We start from the raw sequence: 14329 nt of genomic DNA on the forward strand, positions 1-14329 counted from the left end.
CACATACATATGCAAAGAAACACCTACATTCATAGCAAACAAACATAGACACTCACATACAAACACAGGCGAGCGCGCGAACACACACACACACACACACACACACACACACACACACACACACACACACACACACACACACACACACACACACACACACACACACACACACACACACACACGGTTTATTGTTATTGACCTGTACGATTCAGCATTGAGACTAAAGGAAAATCATTAAAACTACTGAGAGCCTTTTCACGCCAAGGGCGATTTGTTGTTCAGAAAACTGGCACAGCTATAAAATAGAAATCGATTTGACATATCTCTTGCTTGATTGATGTCAGTTGTCAACTGACATGATTGGATGGGAAACGCAGCCGAGTCCTCTGGCAGAAGACTTTGTACTGCAGTCAGTGGGACATTTTCATTTATTATGTTATATTATATTATAGTCATTTACATTTTCATAATCCTTGTGCCCAGTGGCGATGACCCGTATCTCCAGACCGATCGATAAATCGTTAAATCCTCCCAGTGCTTCTCCCACTTCTACTGTCTGTCTCAGTGAGGAAACCAAATTAGTTGAGTTTATGCATACAAAACAGGAGCAAAGTAACCCAGATGCCTAACTAATCCATGCATCTGCTTTTGATATCCCCCTCTGGTTAATTAATTTTTTATTGCCAGTGGGGATATGTTTCATCCCCGCTTCTGATCAAACTGAATTACCGGTATATGCATTTCCTTTTGGGAAATGTAGACTGTGTGATATGTTTAATAGACTTAAGTTCTGATCTAGCCAACTACTCTTTACTGGCTGAGTTTGTAATGAATAATCTATTAAATACAAGTAAAATATAATAGGCATAAGTATAATGTACACTACCACCAGTAATATAATGTATGTAATATATATGAGTAATATGAACATACATCCTTCATCATTAAATGAATATACATGTATATGTACAGACTATTAACAGTGGATAGTATGTGTACAGTGTCAACCAGCCTACACAGATACAGTAAATGAGACTTCTTCAGGCCCACCACAAGGCTGCTCAATTGACCCATTGTCAGCACTCTGACAATTTATTTCAATTGTGGGGGATGGAGAGAGAGGATACTTGACAAAGGGTCAATTAGAAGCACACTCAGGCTGTTGATTGGCAGGTGGGAATGGTGGGGCTTTTCTTTCTTTCTTTCTTTCTTTCCACTTGGTCTACCTCCTACTTCTATCCGTACAATCCTCCATCTCAGGTCAAAGCTTTATTTATCACTGTGCTGAAAATATTAATCTATTTATTTCTATGCCTATTTATGAGAATGCACAAATCATGGGGAGGAAAGTTATTTCTCTGGTTAGTGCTGCTAAATTTAGACTCTGCTGTATGTATAGATAAAGATAGATGAAAGCGGTACTTGCCTGTAGGCTTGAGCGTGTGTGTGTGTGTGTGCGTGTGTGCGTGCGTGCGTGCGTGCGTGCGTGCGTGTGTGTGTGTGTGTGTGTGTTGCTGAGTTGAGAGAGGGATAAATATGGGTAGAGTCTATTCTGTAGAGACAGAGAAAAAGAAAGGCAGAGAGAGGAGCTGACAGAGACCGAGAGAGCATTTTCTTGCTGTTGGGTGTAAACCTTGTACAGTATGTCCAAAATGGTAACTGTTCATGAAATGAAAAAAAAAAAAGTGTTCCAATGGAGTCAATTAGTTATTTAGTCACAAGCTCTTGTTAATACTTCAATTTTACTTCAATATTTATAAAAAAATATAAAAGACACCACTTAACCAAACATAGCAGATCTACAAGTGTTATTTGCGACACGTTTAGAGCTTGTAGATCGGCTACTTTTGTGTGATACTGTAGTTTGACGAAGTAGGGCATTAATTCACAGGGGGGAAAAACATAAAATATGGAGATGCAAGGTTTCTGCCGCACAGCAATGATTTGTTTGGGGGAAGTAGGATGGTCAGGTCTAGTTTCCAGGCTACGTAACTTTCTCCCTTACCTGGCATTTTCTTTTCAGCTTCCCCACTCTCACTCCTTATTTTCTCATTATTGGATATTACTGGTCTTATGGTACAGGCACTGTACGACATGACCCGCACAAATTGGATCTCTTAGGTCGTTTTATATGTTGTAGAGGAGCCTTTATTAGCCAATTTTCTGTTGCAATTTCTGCAAGGTCCACACCTTTGTTTTCACAAGATGCCTCTTCATTATTGTTGCTGATGTGCAAACTAAGAAGACGGCCTTCAAATCAACGCTAAAAGTCACAGCCAGCCAGCATGCAGAACTGGAATGATATGCTCCCTTTTCTTAGTTCCCATTAAAATTCTAGCAGCAGTGTTTTGTATGAGTTGCAATCTGTCAATGAATTTCTTGGGTATGTCAGTTAAAATGTCATTGCTATAGTCCAGATGACTAGAGATAAAAGAATGAACCAGTTTCTCTGCTTAATTGCCTAACCTTGGTTAGGTTTCTGGGACTGAAAAAGCAGACTCTGTATCCATGTTGATGTGACATTTAAAACGTTCTGAATCCACCATAATAACCATAATAACTCCCAAGATTTTTAATCTCAACCTTTTGCTTGGGAAGCCAAACTGCAGTGTCAATTTAGATATACTGTATCTTGAGTGCAAGGTTGGTGCTATAGGAAAGGCCATGGAGTCACCAAAATCTGCTAAATCCAGCTTCTCAGATATATTCACATTCTTAAAGGAAATGGATTCATAGGAATACATTTTTACACTCTCAAATCATTATTACTTTAATACTCCAGATTTTACTGTGTAGTGAACACTTCTTTAATTAGTCAATGAACCATAAATATCTGGGTTGAATTTAATGAATTCTGCAGTACAAACTTGAGCTTTCCTTTAAAAATAAATGAGATTCCGTTTTATTTTTACATTAGTTTAGTATATTTTGATCATCGTCAACAGTATCCATAATAAAACATTACATGCTGTAACATAGTTTAAGCTGACTGAAAAGGCATAGTCTGAAGCTTCGTACATGTCATTTTGTTTGACAAAAAGCAGTTGCACACTGAATGCGTATGCTTGCATGTGCCTGTACAGTATCTTCAAATGATCATTTACCTTTATATCATACACACTGAAAAGTAACCATTTGTGTAGCAAATCTAACTTCCAGATTTCCATAAAATAGGGTAGGAAGAAGATAAACAAAAACAGCTAATTACTCAAGTTATCCCAACTCATCAAAATCCCATACTAACCTATCAGCAACCAAATTAACAATACGATCCAGAGTTGAATGAATGCTATTTTCTCCAGCACATTGTTCCAGAATGCTGCCTCTGTCCCCAGTCTCCTCAACCAGGCAAATGTGATGTTGTGGATCTCCCCTGCTCCTTACCTATATGCAGAGAACCAAAGAAAGCCTCCATTGTTTAGTCTGTTCAATGTAGTTGCAGAGTGATATATATATATATAAACTTTATTTCAGACACAATATGTCCATATAAAAAACAGAGATACAAAACAGACAATAACAACACAGAGATAGCCTGAGTACCAGACTGTTTTCACTCCATAAAGCCCAGATCAATTAAAAACATTGATAGAAAGTAGTAAAAGTAAAATAAGAAACACTGAGGAAATACAATAAATGGAAAAATGCATACCAGGTTTTGTAGCATCTCCAGTGCTGTGGTCTGTAAGCGTGGCTTTGGTCCTTCTAACCCTGCTGTAAATGGCCTCTCCCTGCCCGGCTGCAGCTGTAGCTGTAGCTGTAGCTGGGGGTGAAGCTTGGGCTGAGAGTGACTGTGCAATGTGGCGTGCCAACCGTCTGGTCAGGGAGGTTTTTGCTGCGATGGGCGGTGGTGCATTGTGACCTTTGGGAGACACTAGTATCTTCTGCTGCTGCTGCTGCTGCTCCTCAGTCTCCTGGAAGACATCATCAGATCCATCGAAACAGACGACCGGGCGGAGCTGGACGGCACTAAGCTCCTCGAGCGTAACCGCAGGAAACGGCGCTGCCAGGGATGCAAGGAAGGCAGAGGAGTCCGAGTGGTGACGACGGTGTGGTCTGAGGACATGGCTGTGGGTGTGGTCAGTCTTAGGTGTGGAGTCACGGTTAAGACACTGGTTGGAGTTATGGGTGGTGGGGTGAGACTCAGGGGTGGATTTAGGCTCAAGTTCAGGGATGGTGACAGAGAAAGGAACTTGCAGAGACAGTCTGGCTGTGCGAGCCCTGGGGGCGGAAGTGGATGGTTTGGGACGCATCCTGACACCCAGAGGAGATGGACCCATGATGACGTAGGTCGGGATGGTGGGAGGAGTGGGAGAAGAAGAGGAGGCCGTATGGGCTAGAGGGCAGACAAACCCTGAGGGGGGACACGAGTGACGTTTGGACGGGGAGTGGGGCGTCACACGGTCGTGGAGGAGGGACACTCCACGCTGAGGAAGGTCAGGTTTTATTTTGCTCATCCTGACACCAATAACAGGGGAATCCCCGCCATTACAGAAGTCAGCCGTCAACCTCCGCTGGCTGTTGCTTTGACAGTGAGAGGGTGTGGTCTGGTTGGACGCAGAGGCCATTGAAAAGGACCGCACTCTGAACTTATTGCTGTGTGATGTCACAGAATCGGGCCGGTCCACTTGTGCAGGGACAACGATGGCTGATCCCTCGCTGCATTCTGTGTTCTCCACTCTGTCCTGCCTGGCTGGTGATGAGCTAGAATTTGCACGGGGTGCACTAGCATAATTAGCAGAGGGTATCTTACTCATTTGGCTAGCAGGGATGCAGTTAGCTTGGATTCCCTTAGAAACCATATTGAACGATGGGGTGACAGCCTTTGTCCAGTCTGATGATTGCAGTCATATAATCGAAACTTTGAAACATCTGAGTAAGAGAGAAGGAGAGAGAGTGAGTGTGTACTGTAAAATTGTGAAAAGAGGAATAGGCGTTGCCCATCCTTTCTACTTGAACAGTTTCACAACTTGTTATGAGCACAGTCTGTACAAAAATACTGGTTGCCATGACAGCAACATTATACCTTCATACATGATGAAGTGTTAAAAGAAATGTAGTTATTCAACTTAATGGAATAGTGTCGTACACAGCATACACATACAGCATTTCCTTTTTTTCAGATGCCACTCACTGCATACTCTGCTTTAAGTGCAAATATATCTCTTTATGTCTCTCTATCACAATTAGACAAAGAAAGCTATATTTACTTCACTTTGAATTCACTCACTATACAGAAACCCAAGGACACAATTTGATGAAAACACTGCACTCAGGATTTGTACTATGAGATAGTCTGAACAATATCAATAGAAACACAAAATCAATAAACACTGTAGACTATCTTGTCCTTAACTAACTTAGTGCTTTCACTGAGTGTTTGTGGATAATAATTAAAAAACACCTGGTTACCTGCAGCACGGAGGACTGAGAACTTGTCTGTATCAGGTTGTTGTGAAGGTTTTTAAATGTTGTCTTCATTCCTCTTATCATGTCACTCTTTTTCACCACCCAACGGTCCACCCTACCATGTCCTTCCTCAAATGGAAGTTCTGAAACCCACAAGAGTCCCCCTGTGGCACAATCACACACACACACACACACACACACACACACACACACACACACACACACACACACACACACACACACACACACACACACACACACACACACACACACACACACACACACTACCACTACCCCACCCTGATTTTAAACAGCACCAGATACCATCATAGAATTTAGAAATAACAGGAAGGGAAACATGTGGTTTGACTGTGAGAAAAGACATTTCACGTTCATGTGAGGTGATGACACTTGTGCAGGACCAATCTGACTTTACATAGAGGCATTGCCTTTAGATTAGCCACTTTCAACATGGCGTCCCTACTTTGGCCATTTCATTATAGGCAAAACATGTCATGTCATGATGCGACACGTTGGGAGCTATAATTAAGAGGTTAGAGGGAATTTGTTTTTTTGTCATCAGAGAAAGACCCACATGAGTAGCTGTATTGTATTGTATTCTGTTCTGTTCTGTTCTATTCTAGCCACGGGCAAATGTGAATACTTGCGGTTGATAGACAGTGCTTTGCAGTTTGATGGCTTTACTTCTCCAGTCCACCTGCCTCCAAATCTGCTCCCACGCAGATAGAAATCATTCAAGGTTGTGTATGGTACAGGATGAATCATTCTCAGGTCAGGATTTGCACAGGGCGCAGATCTCAGTTAAACCTTTGGTGGGACCACAAATATGGACTTTTCTCAGGAGTATGTTTCTGGAGGGGACGTCAATAATATCACCCACATCAAATGATCTGCTGCGGATTCAGGTCTGCTACTGTACTCATCTGCTGTGCAATGAAGAGGTGTAATCCAAAAAGCATAGCGTAAAACCTTTAGACGGGGGATTGGGGATTAACGGAGATCTGACTGTTACACTGTCAAATCCATTTTACTGTGTATTTGCACCATGATGAACAGAGGGAGACAGAAAGGTGTGAGAGAGAGCGAGAGAGCGAGAGAGAGAGAGCGAGAGAGCGAGAGAGAGAAAAAGAGAGAGAAATTTGCTTATCCCGTCAGGTCGGAATGGCCAAAGGCGAGATTTTTTTTTATTTCAGTCCCCCCAAAGTTGATTATTTTATTTAAAAACATCTTTTTAGATTAACTGTTGCACCCTGTGAAAAGGCTGGCCGATGGCTCAAGGCTCCATGAAGCAGGCAGGTCCACAAATACATTTACAATTTACAATACAGTGCAAGCCGGCGACAAATACAAAAATAAATAAGACTGGCCAAAAACAACATTAAAAAATATGAAAAATAAACAAACACTTAAAGCTACACTTAAGAAAACAACAAATCACGAACGCAAGATACTGGGCCCTGGCATCTCTCCCCTGATGTTGTCCCTGGCTAGCCTCAAGTCAAACTGAACACTCCAATGATAGTAATTGGTATCAATAACTCACAACTAACAAAGGCAAACCAAGGCCCATGAGTTGACCTACAATTACATACTTCTTTTCAAACTCATTTCCAATAAATACAATTCAATGAATATATTTCAGGCACCAGACGCATACAAGCAAAATGCTAAATAACATTAACATCCACCCCTCCTCCTCTACAGTGCTTGGCCCCTTCCAATCAACAGGATTGCCAGCACTGCAGAGGAGAGACAGGTGACCCACAAATAATCAAATAGCATATTTACACATAGAGGAAACATGTAACACAATTACAATTAGTCATTAGTGTGTGTGTGTGTGTGTGTGTGTGTGTGTGTGTGTGTGTGTGTGTGTGTGTGTGTGTGTGTGTGTGTGTGTGTGTGTGTGTGTGTGTGTGTGTGTGTGTGTGTGTGTGTGTGTGTGTGTGTGTGGAGTAAAAGTACAATATTTGCCTGTGAGATGTAGTGGAGTAGAAGTAAAAGAATAGACAATTGGAAATACTCCAGTAAATTTTGGCACGTGACACCTGAGTGCGACAAAGTATAAATCAGGCTTCATGCCAGATTTCACAGTAGAATGTGCAAGTTAAAAACTTATCAAAGTGAGCTTTGATGCGAGTTGATGTTTTCCTTTTCCAACCCATTTTACTTGATTAAAACAAGCCAAGAGGCTACAACTATTCATTAGGCCTATGTCACACAAGGTTTTATTCGTCAAATAAATAGCTGTGTAAATATTAAATATTTATAGATCTTGTTTTTGAGGCAATAACAGCTGACAAGGCTCCCAGTATACAACAAAGGTTGCGCGTGCACACACACACACACACACACACACACACACACACACACACACACACACACACACACACACACACACACACACACACACACACACACACACACACACACACACACACACACACACACACACACACACATCCTCCACCCCCAGAGGACTGTAGTGTGCATAACTGAAATGATGGTCCATATTCATGTGTGATCTCTGCTAATTACAGACATAAAAGTAGGGCACCCACTCGGTGTTTAGGTAAGCCACATCTATGCTAGCCTGCATTAATGTCAGCATCCTACTGCTGACACACAGCATAAAAGTAAACGTACAAATCCTCAGTGTTCATTTATCCATTTACACGATTTTACAGTACAGTGTATAGAGCAGTGGTGGAAAAAGTGCTCAAATGTTTTACTTAAGTAAAAGTATCAATACTGCAATGTAGAAGTACTCTGTTACAAGTAAAAGTCCGGAATTCAAAATTAACTTGAGTAAAAGTACAAAAGTATTGGTATCAAATGTACTCAAAGTACCAAAAGTAAAAGTACTGAAATGTTTGAAAATAGCAGATCTACAAGCTCACAACGCGTCGCAGAGCTTGTAGATCTGCTATTTTCAAATAGCCTATGTATAACATATGGCTAGTGGTTTATAATGTAATAATGTATATCTGCAGTTTTCAAATAATTGCAGTGGAGTAAAAGTACAATATATGCCTCTGAGATGTAGTGAAGTAGAAGTAAAAGTATTGGAAATTGGAAATACTCCAGTAAAGCAAAAGTATCTCAAAATTGTACTTAAGTACAGTACTTGAGTAAATGTACTTAGTTACTTTACACCACTGGTACAGTGTAGAGCTACTGAAGCTAGGCTATCTTTGTGGTGGGTGGGAGCGTTACGGTATGAATGCAAAGATACATAGTACACTTGTTGAAGTTATTATAAGATTCCACTCGGACGATTTTGAACGTAAATCCCATTGTTCTGATGTGAGATCAATATACAGTATATACAGTAGTCTGGCAAAAAATACCTCATATATTCTAAGTTTTCTGGGATTTGCTGTTGCAAAATGCTAAATTTGTAAAGGTACTGTCGGCTCATGACATGCTCGATGATGCGTCTGAAGTCATTGTTTCGCAATATAAACATTTCACAGAGAAATACACCGATTATATTACTGATCTTCTCTCCTCAATGGGATTCAGGTTGAAAATCGACAAAGTGTTCCTTATCTAACTCTGAGAGTGGACAAATGTAACCGGTCCATTTGGTTACTTCTGTACACACTCAGACTTAAATTAACACTGAGCACTTCTACTGTGTATTAGTCTAAAGATTATCAGAAGATGTTCTGGTTCAGATTCCAATCATTTGTTGTTAATTCACTTTAAACAAAAAGCGACCGTTAACAAGAAAGAGGGATCTTTGTGTATACTAGACTGACGGAGATAGGTGAGGGCAGATGTGTGTCTGCACAGGTGTGTATCGATCGATTCACATACTGTGTGTGTGTGTGTGTGTGTGTGTGTGTAAGCTCAAGCTGACAGTGAAATCTATAGGGGCGAGCCCCAGGGACACTAAGTGATGTTTAACCAACCCAGGTAGCGGGGCCTCAGGGGATCACTGTTCTATAATTGGAACAAGACGGATGCAGAGCAAGGGAAGACGGATGGGGGCACCAGGAGAAAGGGCATTAGACTGAGAGATAGGAGGGGGAGATGAACTGTACCTGCTGAACAATAGATGAATCTTGGTGTGTTTGTTGTGTGTGTCCCCTCCCTCCTCTCTGGAGCCATCAATTTCTCCTCTTCCTCTCCTGCCTTTCACCTCCCTGCTTGTTGTTGCCTTCAACGCCCCCTTTTCTCTCTCTTTACTATCTTCAATTCATATCCTTTGACTCACTCTCCTCATATTTACTGTGTTTTTCCTCCTGTCTATCTCTTTTATGTCCACCATTTCTCTCCTCTCTCTATCTTTCCCCCTCACTTTTTTACCTTCTCTACCCTCCAGGCCTGGTTGACAGAGATCCATGAGTATGCCCAGCAGGATGTGGTGGTGATGCTGCTTGGAAACAAGGTGAGACCCTCTTCTCCTCCTCTCCTCTCCTCTCCTCTCCTCTCCTCTCCTCTCCTCTCCTCTCCTCTCCTCTCCTCTCCTCTCCTCTCCTCTCCTCTCCTCTCCTCTCCTCTCCACTCATTGCTTAATGGTTAGAGAGGCCGTCTGGTAAACAGAGGGTCACCTGTTCACCCCCCAACCCCGCTCTATGTGTCAACGTGTCCCTGAGCACTTAACCCCTAACTTCTTCTCATCATGACCAACTGAACAGCCATTAGCTTGGTGAAGCTGAAACCTCCATCCTGCAGTCATCCTGTATCCACTTCACCGTCCTTTCTCTGTCAAATGTTATATAGAAATAGACACGGCCCAGTATACTGAAATATAAAAGTTGTCAGACCATTCCTTGTATTATTCTGTGTTCTTGCTGAAAGTGTCTCAAATAAATAAATGAATAAGCCGGCTCTGAGACAGGCATGGACAGATGGACTTATGGAAGCAGTAGAGAGGAAGGTATGGTGATGGTGTGGCGCAGTAGACCAGACAGAGTAGAGGAAGGGAAGGGAGTGAAAGAGATGGAGGGATCAATGGAGGAGGAGTCTGCGATTAGAAGTACTGAACCCGATCGGAGGCGGGGGGACACCAGAGGAGGAGGAAACAACTCTTTATGGGGGCTGTATGGATGGATGGTTGGATGGACAAAGTGATCAAGAAGGAAATGAAAAAAGAGAGGGCTGTATGGAGGGATGTGGGGGAGACTGGTACAAGATGAGACTGTCTGAGCTAGCACTGGGAGAGAAAGACAGACAGACAGACAGACAGACAGACTCACAAGGAGGGCGGGGAAGGGAGAGGAGAGTGAACTGATGGAGAAACAGAGGGAGAGGTAGAAAGGCAGAATTACAGAGGTTAGGATGCAAAAGTGCATAAGGATGGAGGGGTGTATGAAGATAGGGAGGAAGGCAGGGCTGTGTGAATAGACTGCTGGACACTGCATTGGAAGGAGGGACACAGTGGAAGCTGTAGACAAAGACAAAGGAAGAGAGGGATGGTTGTGGATAGTGGAGAGAGGCCACAGGTTTGATCCCCATCACAGCCAAATCAAGTCAAACAGTGTCCGTCAGTCATTACAAAGGGGTCAGCTGCATGACAAACAGAAGGACACAGTGGCCTTGTCGATTAGAGTTAGAGGTCTTGGTTTCAACCCCAATACAGCTCACTCATCACTGTGGTTACAGGAAGGAACGATCTGTGTTTATGTATGTTTCCATCTGCCTGCCTACTATTTCTCTATCTGTCTCACTCTCTCTCTGATCTTCCCTACATCTCTCCACTGTGTGTGTACAGTTTGTTTACTAGCTGGTTAAAAGCACAGCACAACAGATGGTAGGAGGACAGATGTTATAGAGGGTTTGTAAATCAGTGCTGTGTGTCTAATTTGTTCCAGGCCGATTCCACACATGAGAGAGTGGTGAAGAAAGAGCAAGGAGAGAAACTGGCCAAGGTGAGTTTGGCTAACGTGCATGCACGCACGCACGCGCACACACACACACGCACGCACGCACGCACGCACGCACGCACGCACGCACGCACGCACACATGTACAGATACACGTGTGCAAGCACAGGGACGCATGCAAACATCCACAAATCCATGTGCACACAGACAGATATGCATGCACACACATACACACAGATTGGTGTACACACACACACACAAACACGCATTGACATTTACCTTGCATTTACGGCACTGTCGATGTTCCCACTCAGTCAAGTGCCACCCTATAGTGCTAGCTGTTAGACTGTGTTAATTACAGTACACATCCACGGAGGCACATAATGTTGTTATTGTTTGGAATAAATGAGGTGAGCCTGTTAACAACATTTTCCACATGGCTTCACTCAGATGAACTCAGTAACGGTGAAACATGAATAAACAAAGAGCCAGAGACTCACAGGGCAGACGTTCCGCGTAGAGAGACTAGAAGGGACCACCAACACACACTTGGACATGTACAAACAAACATCTCTTCCTTGGCAACAGGTGTAAAGTTTGGGACAAGGATGCAGAGATGTCAACACACATGCACGCACGCATGCATTTACACACACGCACGCACGCACGCACACACACACTTATATGCACGCACGCACGCACACAATTTGAACACATCTTGACACAACCATTAATGTAGACAAACAAATATAGGAATATATTGAATGTGGGGTGCACATACACACACATGCACATATACCTCTTTTGATTGTCTCTGAGCAGGAGTTTGGAGTGCCCTTCATGGAGACGAGTGCTAAATCTGGACTGAATGTGGAGCTGGCCTTCACTGGTGTAGCCAAGTGAGTCACACATGTCCACACACACACACACATAAACACACCCACGCACACCCACACATTAGTGTTATCAGATTCTGCATCGAAAGGATTCATAATAACTTATGTTCAATTCTGGAAGTTTCACGTTAAAATAGAATTTGACTCATCTTCCCCTCTCACTCTTTCTCTCTCTTACCCTCTCACACTCTTTCATCTTACCCTTACTCATTCCACTCTTATCTATTTCTTTCCCCTCATGTGTTCCCTCTCTCTTCATCTCTCTCTCTCTCTCTCTCTCTCTCTCTCTCTCTGGCAGGGAGCTGAAACACAGGACCATGAAGGAGCCAGATGAGCCAAAGTTCCAGCTGCAGGAGTATGTTGACAGAGAGATGCAGACAGCTGGTTGCTGCCGCTGATAGACACACCCTCTGTGTGTCAGTGTGTTAGCATGAGTGTGTGTGGCAGCGTGTGTGTGTGTGTGTGTGTGTGTGTGTGTGTGTGTGTGTGTGTGTGTGTGTGTGTGTGTGTGTGAGTGTGAGTGTGAGTGAGTGTTAGGCCCATGCTGGACATTAGACACGCTCCCTTGGAGTCTGTAATGATTTGTAGTGAGTGTTGGCTGTGAACACGTTTCCAAAATCAGCAGTATCTGTTGTTTTTCCATCAGCAGTGACACACACGACATACACTCCTTTCTAACCCAACTTCCTTCTGCAACTGTGAATGTAATACCCCCCCGTTACACACACATGCATGCGCACGCACACGCACACACACACGCACACGCACACGCACACACACACACACACACGCTTTTGACTGATTTCCATTGCCTACTTCTGTATCCTAACCTCTAACTCTAACAATCACCAATACATGCCTATTTACTCTTGCAAAGTGAGGACCAGCTAAATGTCCTACATTTCTGTAATTTAATTAATCTTTCTATCCTTGTGAGGACATATGGTTCCTACAAAGATAGAAACATGTAGGCCTACTTTATATAATCACACACACACACACACACACACGCACGCACGCACACACGCGCGCACACACACACGGACGCACACACACGCACACACACACACACACACACACACACACACACACACACACACTACCCCTAAGTGGTGTTGTTTCCCTCTTCACAACCTCTTCACCACTCACAACCCTTTCCCGTCACTGTGCAATATTCCATGATTGTATGCGATGTACATATTTTAAATCAGATGTTACTCTCTGAAAGCTTTGTGGTTTGCACCTTTGTTGTCTGTCGTGTCATTGCCAAAGCTTGGTGACAGAAACATAAAGAAGTAAACGAAAGTAATATAAATGACATCTGTAAAACCTCTGCTCTCATTTGAGGCTTCAGCAGGTGATATATTCTGCTGAGTAAAGGATACTTTGGTAAATGTTAATTATATAGCTATTGTATGCGGTTGTGTTAAAAACTAAATCCTATCTGTAAAATATTGTAGTGCAGTTGGATAGTTAGTGCTCTAGGCTAATTGTTGAGTGTTGAGGATTTGTACAGCTTGAGGGAAGAAGCAAAGGGTTGAATATTTTGTTTCTCACCCCAGACCTAACCTCTTTTTGCAAAGCAGGTAAGTCAGTCATCAATTCGACATTTTAATTTAGCTACAGTATGTTGACAGGCAGAGGGGAAAATAATGCTGCAGGGGTCAACTTCAATATCTGTGATGGTTTTGGAGGTGGGCTTCTTAGTTATTGCCCTCAACACACAAAAGGACATTTAAGTGTACATTCCTAATTCTGTCGAATCAATTAGCGTGCTCAGACTGCTTATTTAAAAAAAAGATTCTTGCAGTTATTTCTGCCCTGTGGAATCTTTTCAAAAGTTTGGTGATTAGATATGTTGTATCGATGAGTAATGATAATGAAACTTTCTATTTTATTTTTCATGGGGAATATGATTAATATTGATTTAAGGTAGGCCTATTGACATATTAAGTATTCTTTATTAGTAATTACTTGTTAACTTATAATCTGTATTGTCTTTTATCAGTCATTTGTAATGTAATAAATCTCTAGCATTCACAATAAAGAATCCAAAAATGTACTGAGCTGTCATTACCTAGTTCATAGATGGTCCTACAGTGCCACTCAGTGGCAACTGTTGGTTATCGCAATATGGAAAGTGACCAACTGCTGTGACCTGCTCACTGTG

At 42.5% G+C, this 14329-nt stretch overlaps 2 protein-coding genes across 3 annotated transcripts in view; one reads left to right on the top strand and one right to left on the bottom strand.

Moving 5' to 3' along the window:
- rab26 (RAB26, member RAS oncogene family) overlaps positions 1–14139 on the top strand; it is an 85305-nt gene extending 71166 nt beyond the window's left edge. The window contains exons 6-9 of one of the 2 annotated variants that reach the window (XM_080454888.1): positions 9761–9826; positions 11253–11309; positions 12086–12162; positions 12458–14139. In XM_080454888.1, the coding sequence (XP_080311014.1) occupies positions 9761–9826; positions 11253–11309; positions 12086–12162; positions 12458–12557 (300 nt within the window). In that variant the 3' untranslated portion in view covers positions 12558–14139. The remainder of the gene's footprint in view (positions 1–9760; positions 9827–11252; positions 11310–12085; positions 12163–12457) is intronic. The other variant, XM_080454889.1, reaches the window with a different exon arrangement.
- Positions 1971–5521, bottom strand: LOC308104688 (uncharacterized protein). Its single transcript, XM_080455182.1, has 3 exons — positions 5413–5521; positions 3653–4872; positions 1971–3384 (listed from the first exon to the last, which is right to left on the bottom strand). Exons 2-3 carry the CDS (start codon positions 4800–4802, stop codon positions 3341–3343), a joined length of 1194 nt encoding a protein of 397 aa, XP_080311308.1. The 5' UTR covers positions 4803–4872; positions 5413–5521; the 3' UTR covers positions 1971–3340.
- Positions 14140–14329: the final 190 nt, after the last annotated feature.

Source organism: Gymnoscopelus braueri, assembly GCF_963280865.1.
Source record: "Gymnoscopelus braueri genome assembly, chromosome: 17".
NCBI classification, from domain to species: domain Eukaryota; kingdom Metazoa; phylum Chordata; class Actinopteri; order Myctophiformes; family Myctophidae; genus Gymnoscopelus; species Gymnoscopelus braueri.

What these genes read in the sequence shown, in the direction of transcription:
- LOC308104688 (XM_080455182.1), bottom strand. Translation starts at nt 4,802, where the DNA reads ATGGTTTCTAAGGGAATCCAAGCTAACTGCATCCCTGCTAGCCAAATG. An exon ending in TGGAGATGCTACAAAACCTG is followed by an intron (nt 3,385 to 3,652) that starts GTATGCATTTTT and finishes CTCTGCATATAG; the next exon opens with GTAAGGAGCAGGGGAGATCC.